At 34.4% G+C, this 26,921-nt stretch overlaps 1 protein-coding gene across 8 annotated transcripts in view; it reads left to right on the forward strand.

The window, feature by feature from the left end:
• LOC138701385 (mitochondrial 2-oxodicarboxylate carrier) overlaps positions 1-26,921 on the forward strand; it is a 79,993-nt gene that overhangs the window by 19,321 nt on the left and 33,751 nt on the right. For all 8 annotated transcript variants that reach the window (XM_069828233.1, XM_069828230.1, XM_069828232.1 and 5 more), the window contains exon 6: positions 4,128-4,247. In XM_069828233.1, the coding sequence (XP_069684334.1) occupies positions 4,128-4,247 (120 nt within the window). The remainder of the gene's footprint in view (positions 1-4,127; positions 4,248-26,921) is intronic.

Consider the following 26,921-nt stretch of genomic DNA (forward strand, 5'->3'; position numbering starts at 1 on the left):
TGCTGTCAGGAGCAGGAAATGGATATGAATCATCTGGCAAGCTGCACAGCCCTTCAAATAGCTCAAAACATCACATCAAAACATTGGGAAGCACGAAGAAGAATGACTTCATTGTTAAATCAAGGGCATTAGATACATAACATAATATTTTTGAGTCTCCAAATACCTAATCTCCACCAAGATAACCTATTCTCACTTCTCTTGTGTTTAATCTGACATACTCTTCCTGTTGCCAGAAAGTTTTCATTTCTCTGTAATACCTTAATGAATTCAAGTTCGTTATGTTACTAAAAACCTCCTCTCTTGAGATTTCGTATTCTTTATCTTTTATAGTTTTTCCAATAATCTTGGCATTTAGAGTCTCTGTTTCTTTCCATAACTGTTTTAGACCTAATATGTTTACTTCTGATTGTAATTCTTTTAACTAGTTCGATTTTAGAGCAGTTTTATCTAGAAATACACATCATTTTCTTTTTAAATCAAATTCTTTTATCCCTCAGCATAATGTTATATAAATATTTTATTCCTAGGCTACTGTCAATCCCCATTTCCAGTCTCCCTACCAAGTTGTACGTGTTCCATGGTACACCTAGAAATGTTTTGCACAGTTTAGCTCTAAATTTATCGATATTTATACTAGTCTCTCTGCTGCCTCATATTTCAACGTTATATAATATTTTCTTAATGCCCTGTACACATTTAGAAAATCATTCACTCCCAAATTCGGCCATTTATTTAAACATTTATCTACTACTTGTAGATCTGTCTCTGATATTTTGAAATTCAAAAAATTTTATTGAATATTCTTAAGAATTCAATCCAAATATTACATTACCATTTGAAGACATGGAGGGAATAATGATGAATGTCACATTTTCATTATTCTGAGATATTACAATTTTAAAGTTTGAAACTCTAACTTGCAATTAAATTACACATACATATTGTAACAATGGATTCACAAAGTTTCGTGAAATTTTGTTTACCAACAATGGAGAATGAGCAACAATAACGTTGTAATGAACAAATAAAAGCGGAAATAAAGGTGAATGTCTAAACCTTTAATTGTATAACACTGTTAATATCCTACTTTACTTGATTTAAATCAAACTTGGACGTGTGTAGAACCATAAATGCAATTTAACACTATACTTATATAAAATAATGGAGCAAGAGAATGTATTTACATATCTTCTGAAATCATTCACAGTGTGATATATTGCCATAGAATAGCTTTCATTGTTCTTTCGTGAGAAGCTTTGACAATTCCTGGAAGTAAAAAATTAAATAAGTAAAATATTGTATAGTACTACAGATGTAAACTAGTGACTAAATATTAATTATAAAAAAAATACCTTCAAATCTTTCCACTTTAACAAAGGTATTGGTAGGATCTCGGTGTAAGCAGGGCCTGGTAGAGTAAATTCCCCCTCTTGCAGCCTTGAAGGTGTTTTCCTTGTATCTGTCATATAACTACTGTATCCCATGATGTGTTGTAGCTCCCAGATCTTAATGACATACGTAATACGTGGCTGTTCAATTTCCACTTTTACTTGTGTCAGAGGTCTTGTAGGTACATATGTATAACTTACTCTTGTATTCTCCATTAGAGGAGAATAACACTGTCCATTCTTTAAAAAATGTCTGATTGCACTCAACAACTTGGAATGGGCTTGGCTTAAGCCTGCTGTGCCGTATAATTTCATACCAGTCTTTAGGTACTTTTGTTACTGAAGTTGGTGATATTGATATTGAATATGGTCATGAATTGCATTCTTAGTTCCATCACTTATAGCATGTAGTCGATTTTTATGCTTCCATCGTACAGCCTTTCCACATTCTTTCAACTGTTCCTGAATGGTCTGTAATGTTCTTGCACATATCCCATGGAGAGCCAAGAAACCTTTGTAACAAACAGATACGTCCATCACTACACCATCTTTCTTTGTTCGAACTTTGTACGAATACGTGTAATCATGAAGAAGAGCTTCATTTTGACCTTTTCTAGGGCGTCTCCATTTTAAAAGTGTCATTTCAATTAAACCACTCAAATAAAATTTTATGCTCATTTCGAGTATCTATTCAAATGTACCATTTGTAATGTAAATTATGAATAAATTTGAAACATTTTAAATTTGAAACAATTTGAAACATTTTAAATTTGAAACAATTTGAAACAAATAAAATCTCTGAGCATCACGATCCGGCAGACTATTAACATGTTTGATGATACCATTCCTATTTAGTTCACTAAAGTTTTGAAAACACTTCAATCTAGTGAACTTACAGTTCTCTCCTGTTTCATGTATTTGGGTTTCAGTTTTCTTTGTATCATCGATACACGGCCAAGCTTTCGTTTTTTCTTCGTACTTTGACACAATTCTGGGTTTGTATGTAGATCCAGCACAACAGCAATCTTTCACCACATTTAACTCAATACTGATATTTAGCTTCACTAACGACAATAGAAATAAAACTTGACTTCAATTCCAACAATGTAACACCAATCACATAAATAATAGTAAGAATTGCGAACTAAAAACAACTAAAGCATTAAATTTTAAAGAAAGATTGGAATGGACATTCATCGTTTTTTCGTCAAATACTAGGACTCTCATCAGTTTTCCATCTTTCAACTTATATTAAATCAAGAATATCATGGGACCCGTACCGTTTTTGACACAAATGAATATACATAATGAAACTACATGAGTTTCTCTAACAACTGACACCATAATCTAAAAATGGAAAAAAATGGACCTTCATCATTATTCCCCCCATGTCTTCATTTATATTTTGGCCATTAATGATTCTATTGGATTTCCATTCCTTTCAATTTTTTTACTTAACAATTCCTGTATTTAATCGTTTTTGTCTTTCAAATTATTCTGGATCTTTATGGTCACTCTCATTGAGGGCAGATTATTTTGTTAAAAAATAAAACCCCCTTTCCTTTATTCATCACTGTTTCATTTTGCCATTTCCAGTTTTCCCTATTATCTATTACTACTCCCAGATACGTGAATCTGGAAACACACTCAATAGGTATTCCATTTAAAGACCATTTCGCTTTCTTTACTCCAAATATTCCCCTTTTTACATATCAATACTTTGTATTTCTTTTCATTTATTTTTAGATCCCAATGGAGGATTATATAGGGTGATTCACGAGGATTTACCGTCACTTACGGAGCTTATTTCCGAAGACATTCTGAGTAAAAAAGTCATATAAACATGAGTCCTATTCTCAATATTTACAGAGTTACGTTTCATTATTGGAATGCATTGCTGTGAATGCATGATCTTGGTCGGTGTGCAGCCAGCGCGAGCGCTACGGAAATCAAAGATAGCCGTATGCAGTTACGTAGTGTGACGAGTGCCGTTCACAAGCGTGCGGCCAAGTGTACTCAAGCGGACGGCAACATTTTTTAAAATGTGTTGTAAACTCTCCAAGACTGTAAATTAGGATGCAAAATTGAACTGCAAATAATTAAGTCGGTGGAAGTGGTGTGAGTTGTAATAATTGTTGTGATAAGTGCGTAAGAATAATGTAATTTTCTAGTTAAAAATAGAAAAAGATGTCTGTACAAAGCAACTACGGAGTTCACAGCACATTTTTAGCTTCATAATACTTGCCAATTAAATAAATGATACTTCTGAATGGTTCATCTTCTATTTGTATTATTCTTTTACCTTTAAACTAAAGAAAAAACGTATTTTACAAACAACTTTAAATCTGTGTAACTCTGAAAATATTGAGAATAGGAACTATGTTTATATGACTTTTTTGCTCAAAATGTCTTCAGAAATAAGCTCCATAAAGGACGGTAAATCCTCGTGAATCATCCTGTATATTGTTTACATTCACTATCAAAGAATTAGTGAATAGTTTTCAGAGTAGATGTTCATCAAAACATAACAAAGTATCCAGTGACAATAGGGATTTTACCTGAGATAGAGGAAATGTTTGCTGAGCTTGAACTATAGCCTATTATGTTACAATGCTAATTTTTAGGTCACAGAAATCCGCCCCCTATGTAATTACACTTCGTCGGAACATGTATTAGAATTTTTTATACCTAACTATATATACTGAAAAATCCTAATTGTTTTCTTTTGTTTTTCAGGGCATTGGCTTCCGAGGTCTTAATAAAGGGGTGACGGCAACGATTTTAAGAAATGGAGTATTCAACATGGTTTACTTTGGATTTTACCATTCTGTGAAAGGATATCTACCAGAATATGAGGTTAGTTGTATATTACTGTGGTCGCATGTTGTGAGATCATATGTAGGCCTAATGCACGAGCTTGCTCTATAATTAAATAGTGATAATTGCGTAATATTTATAATTTGAAAATTACCACTCTTTAATTTAATGTAAAAAAAACCATAATACATACAAATGTTCGCCTTATTTGGATAACACTACATACTGTATAAAGATTGAAGTTCTTACACATAATTCACACCAAAAATTAATTTTGATTCTCATTGTGATTAGTAGAGCCCGGATGTTTAGACATTTATAACAGTTAAAATAGGCACGCAAAAAAAAAAAAAGGCAATAAAAATGTAAAAAAAAAAAGGCACAATAATCTTTGAAAAAGGCATAATATATTTTAGCAATAAATTTAAATTATATCAACATAACTCACATATTTACTGTACTTCGTAGGTGACACATGTTGACTTATAAAATACTTTTTTTCGTGATTAACTGTCTTTTCACAAACCTTACATAACAAAACTGTTCCATCAGTTGAAAACACATGGACACCAAATTCACTAACATAAGCATGAAGTTTACTTTTCAATGGTTTACTGAATTTAGGCATTCTAGCTAACCGATCTTATACCTTCTGTCACTCGACAATAACTGACTGTTCCTCACTCAAATTTCTTTCTTCTACAATAATAAACACATGTAGCACAAAGTGTAACAGTAAGGTTTGAAAATATGAAAGCAAACAATTGGAAATGCTACATGACAGCTTCTATGAGAACGAGCTTAATTTATAAAATTATAAAGCTGATTGTTGGTATCGTGAAGACATGACAATATTATATTTGTAACTGTGGATTGTCGATCATTATTCATATTATTATCGCCGCGCTCTCATGGTTAACATTCAGCAGGTCTTTGAGCGACCTCATGCATAACATTCGGCAAGTCTTTGAAATTGAATTGCATTATTGTTTTCAATTTCTTATGTCGCCGCTCCAATCACTCGCCTCAAATTCAATATTGCAAACAATAAGCTGCTTCCATTATAAAATGACACCTACTTGTCTAATCCACATGGACTAAAACCGAGGTTGCTGAGGACGAACATTAAGGCATGTGATTAAAAATTATTATTAACAGTTAAGGGTGTCATCATACTCGTATATGAAATAATAATAATAATAATAATAATAATAATATAATAATAATAATAATAATAATAATAATAATAATAATAATAATAATAATAGGCATTTAACAATATAACAAACTAGTGCTTATTCTTATCGAGGAAGTAGACGTGACGTGACGCTTAGAGTGAAACCTACAGAGCAACAGTCGGTCGGCAAAATTATGTTTTAAAAGCACACCACACGTTATTGTATGATGCCAACATGTTAACCATGAGAGCGCGTTGATAATACACCAATAGTGTTGAAGCACGATTATTAGCAGATTAAGCATTGAAATAAATTACTTTTATTTACTATTGTTAGTAAAGTTAGTCATTGTTTCAAATATTTAAATTTCATAAACATTACATTACAATTAATTAGAAAATACCAATAAACGAGAAATATTTCAGCATGAGGAAAGTTAAATTTCCAGGATTAACATAGTCGACCTGGTTGGCGAGATGGTATAGCGCTGGCCTTCTATGCCCAAGGTTGCGGGTTCGATCCTGGGCCAGGTCGATGGCATTTAAGTGTGCTTAAATGCGACAGGCTCGTATCAGTAGATTTACTGGCATGTAAAAGAACTCCTGCAGGCACATCTGGTGACACTGATATAACCTCTGCAGTTGCGAGCGTCGTTAAATAAAACATAACATTTTAACAGGATTAACATCAGAAGAAACCTACACTAAATTCTATTGATCATCTTCTGCATGAATATGATAAGCTCTTTTGTACTTTGATAACTTTCATACTGAACTTAACCTTTTAGTTTCGCTGTTGTCAAAATTTGGTCAGCATCTTTGTTGTCCTAATTTTTGTTACAAAATAATGCTTATCCTTTATTGGCTTATGAACCATTTTGTTTTATATAGAGATTGGAATGAGCATACCAAATTGTCAACAGTTTTCTGGTGTTAAATGTTATAAATGGGTCCCTTTTGTTGGGATATGGGATGAAATTTGAAGGAGAGGAAGTGACCTCAATTTTAATATTTTTCGCTTAAATCCATCACCAGCTCATCTGTTTGTTAAAATGATAACTTGAGTTGTCGTCATTGGTATACCATGCCTATTATTGAATACAAATGATGAGGATGTAAATCTGGCTAAAGAACATAATATTTAAAGGGACAGTAATAGCCTTAGCATACTCTAACTTCCTTCAAAAAGGAAATAAAAGCCTTAAGTTTTAATTTTCATAATACAGTGAAACCTCTCATTTACAGACATAGAAGGAACGTAACAATCTGTCCGCATCTGGCAGGTGTCCTTTATTGGGAGGGAGGCTCCCCAACCTAGCATTAAATTTATAATAATATGCTAGAATTTATAAAGCAGTTATATTACCGATTGTTCTGTATGGTTGTGAAATTTGGACTCTCAGTTTGAGAGAGGAACAGAGATTAAGGGTGTTTGAGAGTAAGGTTCTTAGGAAAATATTTGGGGCTAAGAGGGATGAAGTTACAGGAGAATGGAGAAAGTTACACAGCGCAGAACTGCATGCATTGTATTCTTCACCTGACATAATTAGGAACATTAAATCCAGATGTTTGAGATGGGCAGGGCATGTAGCACGTATGGGCGAATCCAGAAATGCATATAGAGTGTTAGTTGGGAGACTGGAGGGAAAAAGACCTTTGGGGAGACCGAGACATAGATGGGAGGATAATATTAAAATGGATTTGAGGGAGGTAGGATATGATGATAGAGACTGGATTAATCTTGCACAGGATAGGGACCGATGGCAGGCTTATGTGAGGGTGGCAATGAACCTGCAGGTTCCTTGAAAGCCATTTGTAAGTAAGTATTATGTATCCCTTCACACTTTAAATGAAATGTATTACTGTAGTTTAATTCTAAATACTACTAGTACTACAGTAAATTCTTTGCAACTTTGAACTACAGTAGGTAAGACCGAAAAAGGAAAATACAGTACTGTGCCATGCAATTTTATTCTAGGTCTACAGTTATGCAGTATTCTAATTTACAGTTTTCAACTTAACCTTTACATTTAGGTGCCATGTCTCTCGAAACAGAACAACTGATTCTATCTATCTTCGTAGTGTATCCAGCTATTTGCTGACAACATGTGTTCCACTATGTTTCACTGTGAATTTCCTCTTCTTACAAATGTTGGGTAAAAAGCACGATGCCGGTTGTATATTTCAGCAGCCACATTCCAAAGATGAGGTGTATTAGGGATTGCAGATTTTAGATTAGTTCTATGGATGTTTGTGACAGGGCAGTTTAAGAGGATATGTTCCAAGAACAACTGATTGAAGTGAAGAGAATAATCCTACTGTGTCGAATACAGTTTCATGATCGCAGAAACTTTGGATCCATCAGACAGGTTAAATTTTATTACTTCGTTTATCCACCCGCTTCCAGTTAACAAGGGGTAGCCGGCTGAGCTAGTGGTAGCCTACGAGACCCTTATTGTCTTCTTTCATGTTAAAGAATTTCTGTACACTTCTCAAAACTAAATTTTCCATTTTTGTAACACTTTAGGTTTTGAAATTCAAGTTCTGTCCGCAGTCAGGAGGTAAAACAAGCTTTAGTACTGTGAAACAGCTGTCCGTGTCCTTGTGTGTCTGTAAACGAGAGTTAAATTTATCATTATTTCTACATTATTTCAGTTGGGACATAAAAATCTGTCTGTATATGAGGAGTGTCCGTATCTTGGGGATATCCGTAAGGAGAGGTTTCACTGTAGTTGGCAAAACATTAGGTACTTCTGAATTGCAGTTGTGAATCATTGGTGGAGAGAGAGAAAATGTAGAGAGGCGAATTCATTAATAATTCTCACCCTTAATGTGTTTTTTTTTTCATTAATGTGTGTTTGTAATAACTGTTAATTTTAATCAAAATGAATGACATTATTGCATGTTGTTTTACTTTCATAGTGCGTGATTTATTTTTACTAATGCATACAAATCTTGAAAAATTCTGTAAGAAAGATTTGCACATCCCTTTTCTTTATATATTTTCTAAGTCATACTGAAATAATAAAGGACGTGAGGATTAGAAATAAATTGACTGTGTCAGATAAAAGAAGGAAGCCATTAAGCCTTGTAATAAAAGATTCATTGTATGTGAAAGATACTTTGTTCATGAATGAATATGAACAGAGGCAAAAGTCTATGTGTAGCCCACAATCACTAAATTATTACAGTTTGCGTCACCATTTTTGGTGTGTGAAATAAGTAATGGGAACGTTAAATGCTAGTGTCTTACCTTTACCATAGTCAGTCTGACAACTATGTGTGGAAAATGGCTGATGTGACGTTTATAGGAAGTGGTACCATTCCCAGCTGCATTAGCAACATGTTCACAAACTGGGCATTATACTCTAGGACACACGCCATATGTATCAACTCCTGGTAACAGTTGTCATCCCACTAACAATTGGGCATAATTCCTCTGATGTGCTAGCATGAGGTGTAAAATTGAAAATGGATATCAATTAAGCTGACACTGTTGAGAAGAGCCACTGATTTCGTTATCAAGTACTCAGGATTAGGAAACAGAAACAACATAGTTCAGAATAGAGAATTTAAGTGAAGTTATATTCAGTTATGGATGAAAAGAAAGGAATGTGGTCTAATTTCCGTATGGTTTTTGTTAGTGTGAACATCGATGTACAGTATAGTTCCTATGTTCACATACAAATAGATTTACGAGGTATGATCAAAAAGTTTTCGGAATGACTCCATAAAAACAACACAACACTTCAATTTGTCTATTCCACACCAGTGGCAATTCCCCATGAAAGATATGAGGATGATCCTATAGTTTAATTTCGTGCCTCTGAGGATAGAAAACATTTTAATTACAGATTTTGATTTTTAATGCATCCTGACGTAATAATTTCCTTCAAACTTCCACTTTCTGTCGTGAGTTGTCGCCACTGCACATCTCAGACCTTAGAAATACTTTCCGAGGAACCATCCAAATATCTTACAGCAAACATTTTTTTTCTAGCAGTGAAGTTATGGACAGGGGAGGGTGAGGAGGGCAGGGTATGGCTTAACTTTAATCGCCTTCGAGGATGTGACTACGACCCTTCTTTCTGGGTGGTGAAGACCTTGTCAGAGTTTACAATACGAATTTTCAAGTACCCTTGCAGCCTCCTTAAATGCAGTTCATTGATCATTTTAAAAGATCAGAATAAACGAAATAATAAATAATTTAAAATGACCTTAAAAGAGAAAGATCGAAACCGACTACAGGCAGCTGAAATGCGATTTCTTTGAAGTGTAGCAGGAGTAACTCGACTGGATCACATCAGGAATGAGGAAATAAGAAATAATCTAAAAGTTAACAGCCTGTTAGAAACTGTAGATGAGTATAAACAGAAATGGTGGGAACACATACAATGCATGAGCCAAGATAGAATCCCGAAAATAATCGCTATGTACCCACTGGAAAAAAGAAGTATCGGCCGACCAGCAAAAAGGTGGATACAGGAAATAAAGGAGCCACAATGGGCTTAAAGCCTACAGCTTGAAGCAGAAGAAGAAGAAGATAATATAAAAATAAAATGAATAAAAACCAAAATTACATGAAAATAAATAAAATAAGCTATAATAAAACACAAGAATTAACGAGACTTTCAGATGACAGGACTCCCGAAAGATTGTCTGAAGTTGTATTTGATCATTTAGAAGAATTTAGCTGTAGGAAGAAATTAATTGTGTATACTCTATTATTATTATTATTATTATTATTATTATTATTATTATTATTATTATTATTAATTGGCCTTGTGCTGTTGTTTCGCACATTAATATTCTAAATAAATAAATAAATAAATAATTATTATTATTATTATTATTATTATTATTATTATTATTATTACTAATTTTAATAATTATTATTTGTGCTATTTATTTTGTTGCATTTGGTCAATTGATTAATGTAGACTATTATATTGATTGTATTTCATCTCACTGCCATTTCTATCATTCATTCTCATCATCATTTGTTGTTTTGTTTGTATCTTGTGCTAAACTGTAATTGGCCTTGTGCTGTTGTTTCGCACATTAATATTATAAATAAATAAATAAATGAATAAATTATTATTATTATTATTATTATCATTATTATTATTAGGCTATTATTATTATTATTATTATCATTATCATTATTATCATTATTATTATTATTATTATTATTATTATTATTATTATTATTATTATTATTATTATTCATGGAGAGAGGCAACTCATCCTATAATTGTGAGCATTGTATTAGTGCTTTGAAGACGTCGCGTGGTGATGAAACTCCTGTGGGTTCTAAAAACTAGTTTCTCCTGTGAAAAAAGTTATTTCGCCTTCAAGAGAACTCAAGCTGCCTTCTCTGCCTTCTGTGGATTCTCTATCTGTGCAGGTAGAGACCGTGAGGTTAAATAGTGTGACCATATTGGATACTGTTAGTGACTTATTGGACTATGTTAAAAGTCTACATAATGAAATGTTAGAAATTAAGAAAGAGAATGCGGCACTGAAAATTCAGATGGCCGAAATTTTGGACAAAAGAATTTCCTATACAAATTCGGATCATTCATATCAAAAAGTAGTTCAGCAGGTTAATGCTAGTTGCATCAGAAAATCATACAGTCAGGTGTTGTCTCAATCAGCACCTGCTTCATCAAAACAAAATAATCCAGGTGCTGCGAAGTCAGCGTCTGCTTAAAATGTTGTGACTATGCAACTTACGGTTAATGAGGTCGAATCACCTTCGCCTCCTATTGACGGTGAGGGATTTCAAGTTGTTGCAAAAAAGCGGAAAGTTCGTAAAGTCATTCAGGGTGTGTTAACATCTAGTGCGCTGGAAACAGTTCCAGTTAGAGCTAAAATGAAATCTCTTTTTGTATCTAGATTCAGTCCGAAAGTTAATGGTAAAAGTATTGAGGATTCTGTAAAGAACCAACTTACTCTAAGTTCTCTGATAGTTACCAAATTAAAGACAAAATACGAAACTTATTCCTCCTTCCATATTTCGGTTGAGGAAAAAGATTTCCACTTAATTAACAACACTGGTGTCTGGCCAGTCGGGTGTCTTATCGCTCCCTTCTATGGTAAATTAAAACCGGAGCAACACTATGCTTCTACTGCTAGAGAACCTGAGGGATCCAACGGGAATGCCTCCTAGTTTTACCATTGATATACAATGTATAGTTCAAGCAATCATCTTGAAATATATTATCAAAATGTCAGAGGATTAAACACTAAAATTGATGAATTTTTCGGAAATGTTGTTAGTAATGCTGACACTATTATCTGTTTGACAGAAACATGGCTTCAAGAGCTTGTCGAGTATAATAATTTATTCCCTAATTATTATACCATTTTTCGTGGTGATAGAAAATTTGAGGATACCAATAAAACCCGTGGCGGTGGTGTCTTAATAGCTGTCAACAATCAAATACCTGTAATATACCGGAGACATGACTTAGAATTCATTAGCAAGTGCGTATGGATTCAGATTCCTATGGCAGACAGATTCAATTTGTTAATTGGTAATCATTACTTTCCACCCGATACTGATCCAAAGTTTCTAAATCTTATCTAAATTTTCTTGAAAATCATCTCGATACACACAATAATAGAGTAGTTTTTCTCGGCGATTTTAATACTCCTGGTATGAATTGGTCATCTGGTTGTTGTGCTAATAACATCCATTACTACTCCAAAATTAAGGCTCAAGAGTTATTTTCATCTTCTTGCTTTCTTGGATTGAAACAAGTAAATTCAACAGTTAATAACAAAAACTTACTTGATCTTGTATTTACAAATTTAACCGAGACTGAGGTCAATCTGGCCACTCACTCACTAGTCTTGCAGGATGACTATCATCCTCCCTTAACAATAACTCTTGAAGTCACACTAAATTTTTCTCCCCAGAATCAACAAAATTCTTTCCCAAATTATTCTCAAGGTGATTACTTGAATTTATATTGGAGTCTATATAATTACGATTGGTCCTGTGTTTACCAAGCTGTTGATGTTAATGATGCAGCCAGCTCACTATGTTCAGTAGTTAATAGTGTCATATCCCAGGCAGTTCCTGTCACTCGAGTCAAAAGGTCTAGTTATCCACAATGGTTTTCTAACACCTTACGTAAACTTATTAGAAAGAAAGACCATGCACATAAAAAATATTAAAAATTCAAAACTGAATTTTATTATCAAGCATTTTCCTACTATAGAAAACTTGTGAAATCTAAAATTAAATCGGATAAATTATCATGGCTTCAAAATATTAATGAAAATCTTAAAACGGGACCAAAAAAGTTTTGGAAATACGTTGAATCATTTCGGAAGACAGATAATTATCCCTCTGAATTAATTCTTAACGATAAACACATCACAGATCAATTAGACATTGTCAATGCTTTTGCTGATCACTTCAAATCTGTTCAGACTAAACACAGCCATATGAAAACATTATTACGAATATAACAGACCCATTACCTATACCTAAAGTAACACATGATGATGTTCGTAAAGCAATTAAAAAACTGAAACCAACAAAAACAATTGGCACTGACAGTATTCCAAATTTTATAATTAAATGATGCTTTGATATATTTATTCCTCTTTTAGTCCACATATTTAATGTTAGTTTGAAAATGGTGAATTTCCCTCACTATGGAAACAAGCTGTAATTATTCCTATATTTAAAAATGGAAAAAGAAATGATGTCAGAAACTACAGACCTATCTCGATCCTAAATAACTTTTCAAAAATTTTTGAAACCATTATTCACAGACATATATCGTTTTATGTGAAAAACAAGCTCAATTCTTCTCAACATGGATTTACTAAAACTAAATCCACTGCCACTAACCTGGTCACATATCTAAATCAAATTTACCAATAATTGAAACGCAGAGACAAACTGATTCAATATATTTTGATTTCAGCAAAGCTTTTGATGTAGTTCCGCACTATATCCTTCTTCATAAGTTAGGAAATATTGGCCTTTCTGTAAACTACGTAAACCGGTTCGAAAATTATTTAAATAATAGAGTTTCATGTGTAAGACTGTTTAATATACACTCTTATTCTTATAATATAAATTGCGGAGTCCCACAGGGATCTACTTTAGGACCTCTCCTATTTATTATATTCATAATGACATATGTAAAAGAATAACTTCTGACTGTTTATTATTTGCAGACGACTTAAAAATTTTTCGTACAATCAAAAGTAGTAGTGACTGTCAATCACTTCAATGTGACATTAATTCAGTAGCTAAATGGTCGGAAAACAATGGTATGAAAATTAACGTATCCAAAACTAATGTAATAACCTTTTCTAGAAAAACTTCTTCACTGAAATTTAATTATTATCTAAATAATGTTCTAATTAACAGAACGGATTGCGTAAAAGATTTGGGAATATTCTTTGACAGTAAATTGTATTTTCATAGTCACGTTGATTATATTTACAATCACGCAATCAGAATGTTAGGAATAATACGGTCAATAACTTATTCTTTCTCAACGCCCGATTCTCTTTTAATGCTCTACTATACATTGGTGCGATCGAAACTCGAATATGCATCTGTAGTTTGGAACTCGATTACAACTACGGACTCGGCTAAATTAGAAAATATACAAAAAAATTTATATCCTTATGTTCATTCAGATTTCTGCCCATTAATTCCGGGTATAGTTATGAGAGAAAATGTGAATATTTTAATTGTCAAAATCTATATGCTAGATGCCATGAGCTAGATTATCTGTTCTTTTGTAAAGTCCTCAAAGGTGATATATCCTGTGACTCTTTCTTAAACAATATTACCTTACGTATTCCAACAAAAGATATGATAACCCACAAACTTTTCTATATTAGAAATTTGAAATTTCTTTCACCAGTCTTCAGATGCATAAAAAATGCCAACATGCATGGCTGCGAATTCGATCCCTTCAATGTATAGACTTAGTTTGCTCTTGGCAACGATTTATCATTTATGTGTAATAATTATTTTGTATTATGTTTTTGTTATATTTGTGCTGAACTGTAATTGGCCACTGGCTGTTGTACAGCACATTAAATATAAATAAATAAAATTATTATTATTATTATTATTATTATTATTATTATTATTATTATTATTATTATTTTCTGTCTTGGTCATCAGTCTTCAATCTCATATCCTACATACAAAAAAATATCACAAGTCGCCACTGTTCCACACTGTTAACCTCGAAGTAGTCTCCTTGGGATTTGATACACCTGTTCCAGCGCTGTTGCCACTGCTCGAAGCACTTCTGGAAGTGTTCCTCTTTAAACACCTCCAAAGCCTTCTGCAATTCGCGCTGGGTAACAGTAATACCCTCAAAATGATGTCTCTGAAGTCTCATTTTAAGTCATGGAAACAGAAAAAGTCAGCTGGAACTAGATACAGAGAACAGGCAATGTGGGGAACAATAGACATCTTATTCTTTACGCGTTTCGTGATATAGGAACCCTGCCATCAGCACTCCATTTCTCTTGCCATTTGCATCGCACTCTGTCCCTCAATCTTTGTGATACTTATTTGTAAATACTTGACTCACTGTTTGACTCTGTGGTACAAATTTTTTTGTGAACAATGGCTTTAATGTCGAAAAAAATCATTGACTTCACATTGGATCGAACTTGTCTGGCTTTTTTTGGACATGGACATGAAGGCCTTTTCCATTGGGAAGATTGTTGCTTTGCTTCTGGATTATATCCATAAATTCATGTTTAATTGCCTGCAATAACCTTCTCCATAAATCATGGGTCATTTTGAAGGTGTTCTTTAAGATCTATGCAGGAAATTACACGGTTTTGCTTTTGGACATTTGAAAGGAGGTGAGGCACAAACTTTGCTGCAATTCTTCTCATGTTCAAACTATCTTTCAAAATGCTTTGAACACTTCCATATGAGACTTCTAGTGCATCAGAAATTTCCTGTGTTTATCATTTAACATGATATCCTTCACCCGAGCAATATTTACATTAGTTTTGCTTGAATAGGGCCTTTCTGAATGATTTGCATCCTGAACTGACATCACACCACTTTTAAATTTAGAAGACCTCTGTAATGCTTGAGATTTACCAATTGCTTTCTCCCCATAAGCTGTTCTTAGCATTTGATAGGTTTCTGTTGCTCAGACATGTTCAAACACTTTTAAAAAGAGCCAGAACAAGTCACATTGTCATACAATTGTACCTACATCGATTTCACCTTTCTGATACTCCTATTTGTCTGTGGTGTAATAATCATGATGAAAATCTGGAACACATTCTTCTATACTGTCCATCCATAAACTACAAAAGAAGTAAATTAAAATCATCAGTATCAGTTGCAGAAGACACAGCTCTGCAATATATATTGACTACACCCCAGCTCTGGCTACTAGCAACAGTCATTTATAATGAACACCGATTAAAATACCCTTCATTTCTCATGAAAAACAAAGACTACAGTGGACTATAGTGGATTTTATGTTGCCAGCCAACAGCTGGACACATTAAGAAGATTGATTGATTGTTGCACTTTATCCTAGTTTGAAACAAAATTTGATGCATGTTCAATGTTCTCCGTAATCCTCGATTTTTGCTAGACACAAATAACACCACATCCATAAAACACGTGTTCACTTCACAGGTTGTAACTCTGCACTGGAAGGTCGTAGCAGGTTGTGCCACCCCTCATAAACAGAAGGAATTGCTGCATGGATAGTTTGGGAAAAAATAAAAGACATCTCACTAACAAATTCTTTCTGAAGGCATTCCGAAAACTATTTGATCACACTTCGTATAATGAAGCAGGAGGACGTAAAATATAATTGTAATTATATTTCTGTATTTAACATCCCCTTTTAATGACTGAGACTAGTCAGAGATGAGGCCTGGTGATAATGAAACAAATATGTAGGGCTAATGATATGATATATTTATTTCTACAGCTCTTATTTAGTAATGGGTCCCATCACATCTCTATATTCGTGCTCCCCATCACCTTCTAATTACAATAACACATACAAACTCTCATCGACGTGTGCAGTCATCTTATTTTACCTTTGCTACCCCTATAACTATAATACATACCCTCAATTTGCTCTCTAATCTCTCGCCTTAAAATTTTCCCTCCTATCTAATAAACACTCACTACTTTTATGGTTTACTTATATTGAAGTACTTGCTATCGTCTAAAATTTCCCTAATTTTAAACTAACTTTTACTAACACTACTTAATCATAATCATTCACTTTATTCTCTAATTTACAATCACTTCTACTTCTGCTCACTTCTGTCATCACTCTTATCCCCCATTTCTCCATTAGTCACTAAATCACATGTTTATTTGTTCACTTTCACCCCGATAAATTTTTAGTTAGGCATTATTTTTGTAAATCAACTCAACCTTCATTTGCAAACTTACATTGAAATACTTCCTCTCTTCCTATCATTTCAATTTCTCTGATTGTATGCTAACTTAGTCGACACTTCCAATATTAGTAACATTTCACTACCAATTCCTATTAACAAACATTTCCAATTTCCTCTAGTCACCTTCTTTATCATCTATTGTTTCTCTGGACACTAATTCACTTATTCGCTCATACATTTTCCCTCCAATTATTTTGATAGTTACTCTTATTCCTTGAACACTCACTTAATTGTTTCTGTGTCTTTTGCCACTCTTTTATCACATCCCCCCTTAAGCACCAACTTCGTAGAGTGTAGTTCTGCAGTTCCTTATTTCCTCCTTTCTTCCCCTTCTTGGACTACCCAAATCTTCTTTACTTCCCTTTCTTGTTGACTCCGGACGTCTTGCTTGTTTCTACTTAACCACCATCTTGATCTGTTTTCTATGACCTACTGTTCCCGCCGTCAGCTGATTTGTCATCTTATCCCTTCCGCTATAAATATGTAATGAGAACAAAAGAGCTTGTCAAAGCACTCAGAAGAACTTGATCCACAATTTATTGAAGGGATGAGAATGAGATAGCCCAAAACCACAATTTTAACAAAAAATGGTTTTTTGTCCGAGTTCTTTTCTTGCACATATGAGGAAGCTACTAGTAAAATATTATAAAAATTACTCTACAAATGATGTAAGTATATGCTGAAGAATTTATGATACCACACCTAATATCATTGGACTCTAAAGCTTTAATATGCTCTCCTGTAAAGTTTTGTTTGTGTGGCTTAGGACTATATCATTCTCATCCCTTCAGTTCTTTTATCACATGTCACAGAATCTACTTGTCCTTATATCCATAGGGTACATCTTTCTGTGAAAAATTTCAGAGAAATATGAAGGGTTCAGAACCATAGTGGGGCCAAGCGCCATTTACTAAAACCGTAGAAAGAAGGGTTAAAATGAAGTTATTACCATAATTCAATGGAAACATATAGCAAGTAATATAAAGTATACACATTAAGGGGACACTCAACTTAAAAATGGCAGAAAAAGTGTCATAGAAATGAAAAATTAAATTTCTACACTAATTTACGTGACAGAACTAAATCAATACGCAGAATTCTTCCCCTATTCATTGAGAAGTCGCAGTCAAATGCACAAAGCCAAAAAATAAAAAATGATAATTAAAAGTGATATTTCAATTAATGATTGATTAAAAATTGAAATATTTTTTATTTTGAAAAGTATTGGATCGAATGAGCTGAGATTTTGTATGTTACTTTCCATGTGTATATTAAACTTTTTCTCCAAATTTGAAAAAGATTGGTCAAATAGGGAAAAAGTTCCAAAATATATTTGAGTGTCCCCTTAAAACTAAATGATATGTCAATCTTCATTAAACTATGGTATTCACTTAACTTTAACCCTTTCTCCCTTTTTAATAAATGGCGCTTGGCCCACTATGGCTCTGAACCCTTCATATGTTCTCAGAATATAATATGGGGATCTTGTTTTGGAGATTGGCATAAAACAATGGAAATTTTAAAGTCATTTTAAATCTGTAGATGAATGTTTTTATATTGCGTATTGCATTGCTTTAAGTCTGCATTTTCACATTACTGTATTTGTGCGTGGCATTGTGATTTATCAGTAATTGTTTTTCAAGCTTTCGTACTGAATAATTGCATATCTCTTCAGAAACAATTAGGCTTGCTGATGTTTTCATACGTTCTTAAACAGTATTTAAATTTTAATAAGGCATATCTTTGGTATGGTTGGCAATTATTTTTGGCCTTATAGTGGTAACCATCTTTCCTTCAGACTTAAGTATCGTGGATTCAGAACTGACCAACAGGAATGTACTGTATTTTCTGGATAAAACAAAATTATTAAACGTGGTTTCTTTCGGGAATAAGGCATAGAGTCTCGTGTAATAGATTTATGGAACATAAAAGAATCCACTTTCTGATTGAGTGGATTCTAGGCAAAATTTCAACCAGTTATGTCATATGTCATTACGTTCTTGGTCATTATGACTCAAAATCGCCATTGAAATTGACATTTCTACAGAACATCCCAAGAAATCACTGACTAACAGAGCTGGATAGCTGAATAAAAATTAATTTATTAAAAAATGTTGGGCTGAAAATGCACATTAAGATCTCTATTGATTTTGACCATACATATTCATATTCTGAAGACTGAAAGCAAACGATCTGATTAAAGTTTTGTATTTGTTAATATTCTATCATTCTATATCCTTTTCTATAGCAAAAAATGCTTTATTATGTGTTTCAGTTTGGTTTAGATTCTGTTTACTCGCTTTAATTTCAAATGGCTTTCATTTACTCAGTTCTTTTGTCTGTTTTCAAACATTGAAGTGTTTTGGTAATGTAACTACTTCTTGGTCATAAAATGCAGCATGCATGCATTAGCTTTTACGTAACTTTACTGTGGAATTGTTCAGAAGAGCTACATTTAATAAGATCATTTATTGCAGAAAATAACAACACCTACAGAAATTTGTTGTTGTAAATGTTAAAATATAATATGGCTCCTATACCTTAAAACCCTTTCCTTTTCCCATTTATTTTCGTTCGTCTTGTAAAATCCTTTCATTCTCACCACAATTAGCAAGTTAGGATTAAAATATTGTTTTCACAATATGCATCTGGCGTCTAGAACTTTTGATACCACCAGTTAGAGAAATTTTGGATACATTTTTGGTATACTCTCTGTTAGAATAACAATATTAATCTTAAAATAAATTGTAAAAAGAAAATCGTTAAAAAATAATGCATGTGTTGTCACAAAATTTGGCCTACCAACATCTAGGGCGTTTTTTCTGGAAAGGGGGGGGGGGGGGGGACTGAACTGAAAACTTATGTGGGGAAAAAAAAAGCCACGTTTTCGAAATATCAAGGTTTTCAAGTTGAACTATTGTGGTGTGTACAGCTTCATTTGCTTTCCCTACTGTACATAATAATGTGATTGAAACATGTGAAATTGTGCTAACAAACACTACAAGTCAAGTGGTTTATGTTCTATATGTTTTGTGCTTTATGCTTTCCTATATACAGATTGTCATTATACCATATTTCATCGCGTAATAAACGCCATAGCATAATGGTCGCACCTTCATTTATAGACAGATTCATCAGAACTTTAAAATTTCACTGCATAATCGTTGCATGGATATTTCTGTTGTATCACGATCAAGAATTATTTAAAAATAACGTGCCGCCACTGCAACACAAAGTGTCTCTATGCTCAAGGTCGAATGTGCGAGAAACAGTAGTGGCAGCTGACGAAAATGAATGGAATGGGGGTGCGAGATGTTAGCACCAAGCCAATAGCCAGGAATGCCTTCCGTTCAGTACAATTGTTGGTTCCGAGTGTTCAAATACTTCTTTTTTAGGTCTAGACCAATAAATTTCCGCAGACTGGTCTAGTAGTCAGATAATATCGACGTCTTTGAATCAGTGGCACCATTATATGTGATTCAACAATACCATGAATGTTTTTAGTCAATAAAAGAGTGTTTTTAATTCAATAACAGCACAGTAATTTTTATTTTTCAAGATATTATTCATGTTACATTTCCAGCATTGCACACTAATACTGATGCCCCTCCTCCTCTTCTTTATGCGATGAAATTCGGTATTAGTCAGTGACCATTAGAATGACTAAAGTATCAATACTTTTTATAGATATTCGACTTATGCTTCAGTAGACAGAGAATAATCTGAATCTCTAGTCACATGCCATGATTACCAGAGATGATGCCAAAACTCAGTGGCCTTTTCTTTCTTTTCTCACAGAAGTTAAGAGAAAATAGTGAGAGCATATAGGTTTTCATGGCCAGTGTCTATGTGATGAAGGTTTTATAGGCTGAGATTCCGTGGTCTACTGGTGTCGTTTGTACCTTTCAGACGTTTCGTCTGGTACTGCAGCAGACATCATTAGTGGTAAGGTATCCTTGGGCGAAGTGTTTTCCTTGGTGTAACTGTGGCAACTGATATCGTGACTGTTTGTCTCCTTATTAGTAGGGCCGGAGACGGGGTGTGATGTTCTGTTGACGGTGTGGTTCGCACCCACTGGAACTTGGTTTTCATTTATTGTTCTGTCATTGTGTTGTTGTCGATATGCTGTTTTTGTTCCGTATGCATTGCAGAACATCTATGAAACTCAGGGTTACCATGAGAAGAAATTTTATAGGAGGACATGGAATCTAAAATCAGAGGACATTGCTGAAAAAAGGACTTTTTAAAAATTGGTATGAACAAAATTAAAAATAAAAACAATGGCTCATCTTAGTTAGTTTTCTCACTAGTTGCTGGATCAGTATTACATCTGTACCCTACTTATCGGTGGAACCCACTTTGTGCACAAGAGCCTGAAGAGACAAACTTGTATCTTGTAACAAATAACTATGGAACTGTTCACAGGACATGTCCTTGAAATTATATTTGACCATGATGATACCTCTTAATGTCTCCTTTAGAATGCGATTTCGTTCTTTTTTCCACTGAGTAGATATTAGGTATTAGGGAAAATACTCTCTCAACACTTCCATTGTGACTTGGAATAAATACATTTAATAGAATTGACATATTTTTAACAGTTCTGAGAAAGTTCAGTGCTCGCAGAACTATTGTAATTGAAGAATTTGCACCATTGTTAATCTAAAGTTAAATCTTTGTCCAAATTAACTTGATTGGCATATCTTTGTACATTGAAGAATAAAATTGATAAAATAGCTTAGAATCATGAATAGTGACATTTTTAGAGTGTAAGAAATCAATGCATGTCAATAGGTCACCATATTTGATGTTTTTTTTATGTGCTCCAACTTCAACCATTGAAAGCAGTTAAATTCTTTCATAGGTTTTCACCATTTGTTTAGATATTTTTTTTAAATGCCTGCCGGACGGGATAAAATGATTAAAAAAGAGGACATGTCCTCCTTTTGCCAGGAGGTAACCCTAATGAAACTGCAGGTTGGGACAGATAAGTAAGTGGTGGCAGAACATGCATTCCAAGACGGGAGTAATGACATACTGTTCAAGGACACAGATATCCTCAGCAACACAGTTCATGTTTTCACCCGCTTAGATTGTGAGGCGATAGAGATTCACAAACACATTAATAACTTTAACCGCAAGGAGGAAGTTCTGAAGCTCAATAAATGTTGGAATCCAGTCCTGAAACATACACATAAAACCCAATCATCACGGCGGAACAACAAATGAAAACAATTTTCCAGTGAATATGGACTGCACTGTCAACAGAACATCACACCCCATCCCCTGTGTATCAGTTACCACAGGTACATCAAGGAGGCCACTTCGCCCAAGGATACCTCACCACTGATGATGTCTGCTGTAGTAGCAGATGAGACGTCTGGTAGAAGCAACACCAGTAGACCACAGCATCTCATCACACAAAAATAGATTTAACAAGCAAACATTCTGATGGGGGCAGATAGAAAAGTTAATTTTTTTTCTTCCACCATGTTAATAATGTCAAAACAAGTGCTTATACAAATTTTGGCCACTTGACCGCAATTACGAGGGCCGTAAAAAAATAAGTTTGCTGGGGGCCGTTAACAGAGAAAAAAACACAGTTTCATTGGAAAAATTTGTTGGAACAGACACAGAAATTGTTGGACTATTTTTCAATATATTTCCCACTGGAATTGAGACTTTTTCATATCATGGAATCGACAGAGAGGTGCAGATGGCTGTCAAACACAGGTTCCGATCCCAGGCAGCTACTTCTACAACACCAGGATACAAAAATTGATTCCATAGTATGACAAATGTGTCAATTCTATAGTCCTGTCGCTCTAATTTCTGGCAGCCAATCGCGTTGCAGGTCGGATACATTTAAACGTGTGCGTCTTGTGATTCGCTGATTCATTTCTTAAGGCTCGATAAATACTTAATATAATCGCCCACTATTTTAGCTCTTTCGTTGGCGTTCGCAGAAAGCACACGAAGATGTTATTTGCCGCTCAATTATTTGCTGAATTACATTGCATTTGCGTTATTATCATAGGAGCTACGACATAATAATGTTTAACGGTGTGGCAAATAGATTCCTCGTATGGTAGCTTGGCAACGTAAGAGCAAAAATGGCGATACTACCTACCTAGACTTTATAGAGCCTTCACTTTCTAAACGTAAGCAAAGAGGCGGAGTCATGCCAGAAATAACAGTGTCGGGACTATAGTGGGGGATATGTTGACAAATAGCGCAACAATTGCTCTATCTCTTTCAATAAATCTTTCTATGCAACTATGCTTTTTTTTCTATAAACGGCCACAGGGAAAGTCACTTTCTGGACGGCCTCATAATTGTGGTGGAGTGGCCAATATTTGTGTAAGCGCTTCTTTTGACATTGTTAAATGGTGGAAGAAAAAAATTAACTTTATCTGCCCCCATCAGAATGTTTGCTTGTAAGACATTTCTTTTTTACTCAGTTTGTCAGCAGAACAAGCCCTAATAGTTTGCCAGTCGAATTTCGTGACATCATGTGTAACTCATAATTTTCAACAGTAGCTCTGTCTGATGATAGTGGATGTACTGTTTGTATTTGTTTCTTACCTTTGCAGCAGGTCTTTGCCTGTCCTCTCTAGTACCACTAACCACCAGCTATGAGTAGTACATGTGGTGGGCCTTGTGTGGTCGGATGAGGAGCTTTCTGGGTCGAGCACCAATATATGTACTGTATTAGAAATTGCGGCTCAGTTAGCAACAGGTCTCTGTTCTCAGGTCTGAAACTGTAAATATCCCACTTAATTTCCAATTCCCAGTTTCATTGATGTTTTCAATTTTTGGTCTGTTCATAGAATCTTTTATTCATGTAGTTGTACAGTTGTGCATTGTGTGATAATTGTAGGCTAGATGCATGCCACTTTTTTGTGTTACATGTTATTCCTCACTTGAAACTTGATACAATGAAGCATTTTAGAGTAGTTGTCAGTTAAGGCTGGTTCACAATAAACCGGGAACGAGAACCAGAATGAAAACGTGAAGCAGAGGACGTGAATATGAAAATTTTTGATTCACAATAAACCGAGAACATAGACGACTATGCATATCGATATGTATATCAATAACGATATGTAAAGTCGATATTACACATTCTGATGTTATTTGTGTATAATTGACCAATGGCGTTCTCTCATGAGTACAAGGCAGCCTACATAAACACAGGTTAACCAACTTCGAAATTTCAACTGAAACATTTCATTAGGTACGGTACTATAAATATGCCCATGCATCTTTATTATCATAACCTATTTTTTTAAGTCTATCATAACGTAAAATAATTAGAGAAGAAACATTTGTAATAGAACAAAAATGAACACAACAGTAGTTATTGAATTGAAGCGTGAATATGTAGTTTGTAATACAACCAATACAGTAATAAAATATGATTCACTTCCGATCGGTGTTCAAAGATGCAGTTATTGAAAGCCACGTTTTTTCCTTCATTTTCTCATCTTTGTACGAGGCGCTCCGCTTAACGTAAATGTGAGGATTTCAATATTAGAATCTCATCAAATAAAACTTGCACAGCACAGAACAAAATAATGCATAGGTTATATCACAGTCTTCTTGCTACAAAATATACGACGACAAAATAGCTTTTAGATGGCAATAGAATGAATCTAGTGGGCTGTGATCGGAAACATGAATGCCAAAGTTGAAACTTGGCCAACTCTCTGTTCCCGATCTCGGGCTCTGGCAAGCTTTTCGTTAATTGTGAATGCTCACATTTAAATTTCTACATTTTAACAATTTTACCGTTTTCGTTTTCGTTCCAATTCTCGTTTCCGGTTTATTGTGAACCAGCCTTTACTCAAGAAATAAATTACTGCTTCTCAGAAACTAAATCTGATCAAGAGCACCAAAGAGACGGAAGATCTCTACAGGCACTATACTGTATTTATTTAGTGAATAATTGGTAAAACAGAGAAAAATTCTCTCCGGCACCAGGACTCGAACCCAGGTTTCCAGCTTTATGTGCTGGTGCTTCATCCACTAAGCCACATCAGATTCAAGTTCCGATGCCGGATTGAATCCCTCTCATTTTTAAGTTCTACCTACTGTGTTCCCCTTTGTTGGCCTACCCTCGTGTACCATGTCACAGTATGTGTGACAGTAGACACAATGTCCAACCACAAGTACAGAGGTGCACTCATTACTAGAGTTGGGCCGATTCGTGTACGAATCGTTCATTCGAATGACTAATAATAAAGAATCGTAAGAATCGATTTGTGATATCAACGAATCGTTGTTCAAAAGAATAATAATGAATCAACATGATATCGTAACCCACGATTCTATTTACTTGTTTGATGTAACCTGTCAGCGGACATTTCCGAACCGTGCTGAATGCTCCCGAGGGAAGTGAAATCAGAATACTGATTTGTTAAGTGTGAAAAATAATGAACACGAACCTGAAATTTACATGGTAAAGTAGAGATGTAATGCAAAAAATGTACTTGATAATAAGTTTCAGTTAATAAGTTATAATTAAGAAACACTAACTTGAATAATTTTCTAGACTAATGGAGGCCATGATGAATGGTTCCAGCCAATGAGAAAGAGACAATCCAATGTCTCGCCTCTTATGCCATCTATGCGAGAGATGTAGAACGTTTTTGTTCTACCCGTGGTTTGCAAAGGAAAGTGTCCTTTAAATCGTTCGTTGACGATTCAAAAGAATTGTTGGAATTGCAGACTAGGAAGAATCGTGAACTCGTTGACGATTCAAAAGAATAGTTGGAATCGCAGACTGGGAAGAATCGTGAATGAATCATTAGAATCGATTCATAATGTATGATTGAATCGTTGGAATCGACTTCTGAAAAAGAATTGTGTTGCCCAACTCTACTCATTGCGAGTGACTAAGTGGCCGGGGTCCGACAGAACCTGGCACCGTCTTGAATCACGAAGTGATTACTTATGCTTTGTCATATTACTATGATGTACCGAAGTACATATGGCGTTTTAGTGCAGTAATTCTGCATTTCCATATGGTGAAGAATCGGTAGAATGGAGAAAAATTCTATCCGGCACCAGGACCCGAACCCAGGTTTCCAGCTTTACGTCCTGGTAGGTAGAATTTAAAAATGAGAGGGATCCAATCTGGCCTCGGAACTTGAATCTGGTGTGGCTTGTGGATAAAGTGCTAGCAACATACTGTGACATGGTACACAACGGTAGACCAACAAAGGGGAACACAGTAGGTAGAACTTAAAAATGAGAGGAATTCAATCCAGATTCGGAACTTGAATCCAGTATGGCTTAGTGGATAAAGTGCCAGCGCGTAAAGCTGGAAACCTGGGTTCGAGTCCCGGTGCTGGAGAGAATTTTTCTGCGTTCTACCGATTCTTCACCATATGGAAACACAGAATTACTGCACTGAAACTCCAATGTATTTATTTAGTCCATCTGAGTTAATTACCTTTGATTAAATGCTTCCCTAAATTATCATAAATGCATTTGTGTATTAATTTATATCTGAAAATTGCTTAAATTAACGATTACCTTCTAACCGAACTAACCTCCACTTGGTTTCTGAACTGAGGGACTGTTGTGATTAAAAGCATGTTTATATCAACATTTAAATTTAACGGAGAACTTCGGAATTCGAATCTCATCCAGTCACTTTTTCTATTTCATTTTTCCTCAGAGCATTACAATTTAATTAAAATTACTGTAAATGAAATCATTTATTAGTAGGCCTTCAAAAATACTGTTGTGATCGTCTTGATTTAAAGAAGAAAGAAAATAAAATGAAAGTAAACAATTGCAATAAAAATTAGTTTTATTAGACACTAGCATTCATTCAGAAGTGATAGTATATATACAAAGTTCCATTCAGACTGAGGACACATGGCAACATTTTATTTATCAATAGGATTGTAATTTGATTAATGCTGTCGTCACTTGGTTGAGCCTTTAGACTATGAACTAAACTAAACAGCTGGTCAGAAACAATTGTGCACATTCTTGATGCCTGACGTATTTCCTAGTGCACGTAAGTTATTCTGCATTACTAATGCCTCGTATTACAGTGATTAAAGAAACGG

Source organism: Periplaneta americana, chromosome 6, assembly GCF_040183065.1.
Source record: "Periplaneta americana isolate PAMFEO1 chromosome 6, P.americana_PAMFEO1_priV1, whole genome shotgun sequence".
NCBI classification, from domain to species: Eukaryota; Metazoa; Arthropoda; class Insecta; order Blattodea; family Blattidae; genus Periplaneta; species Periplaneta americana.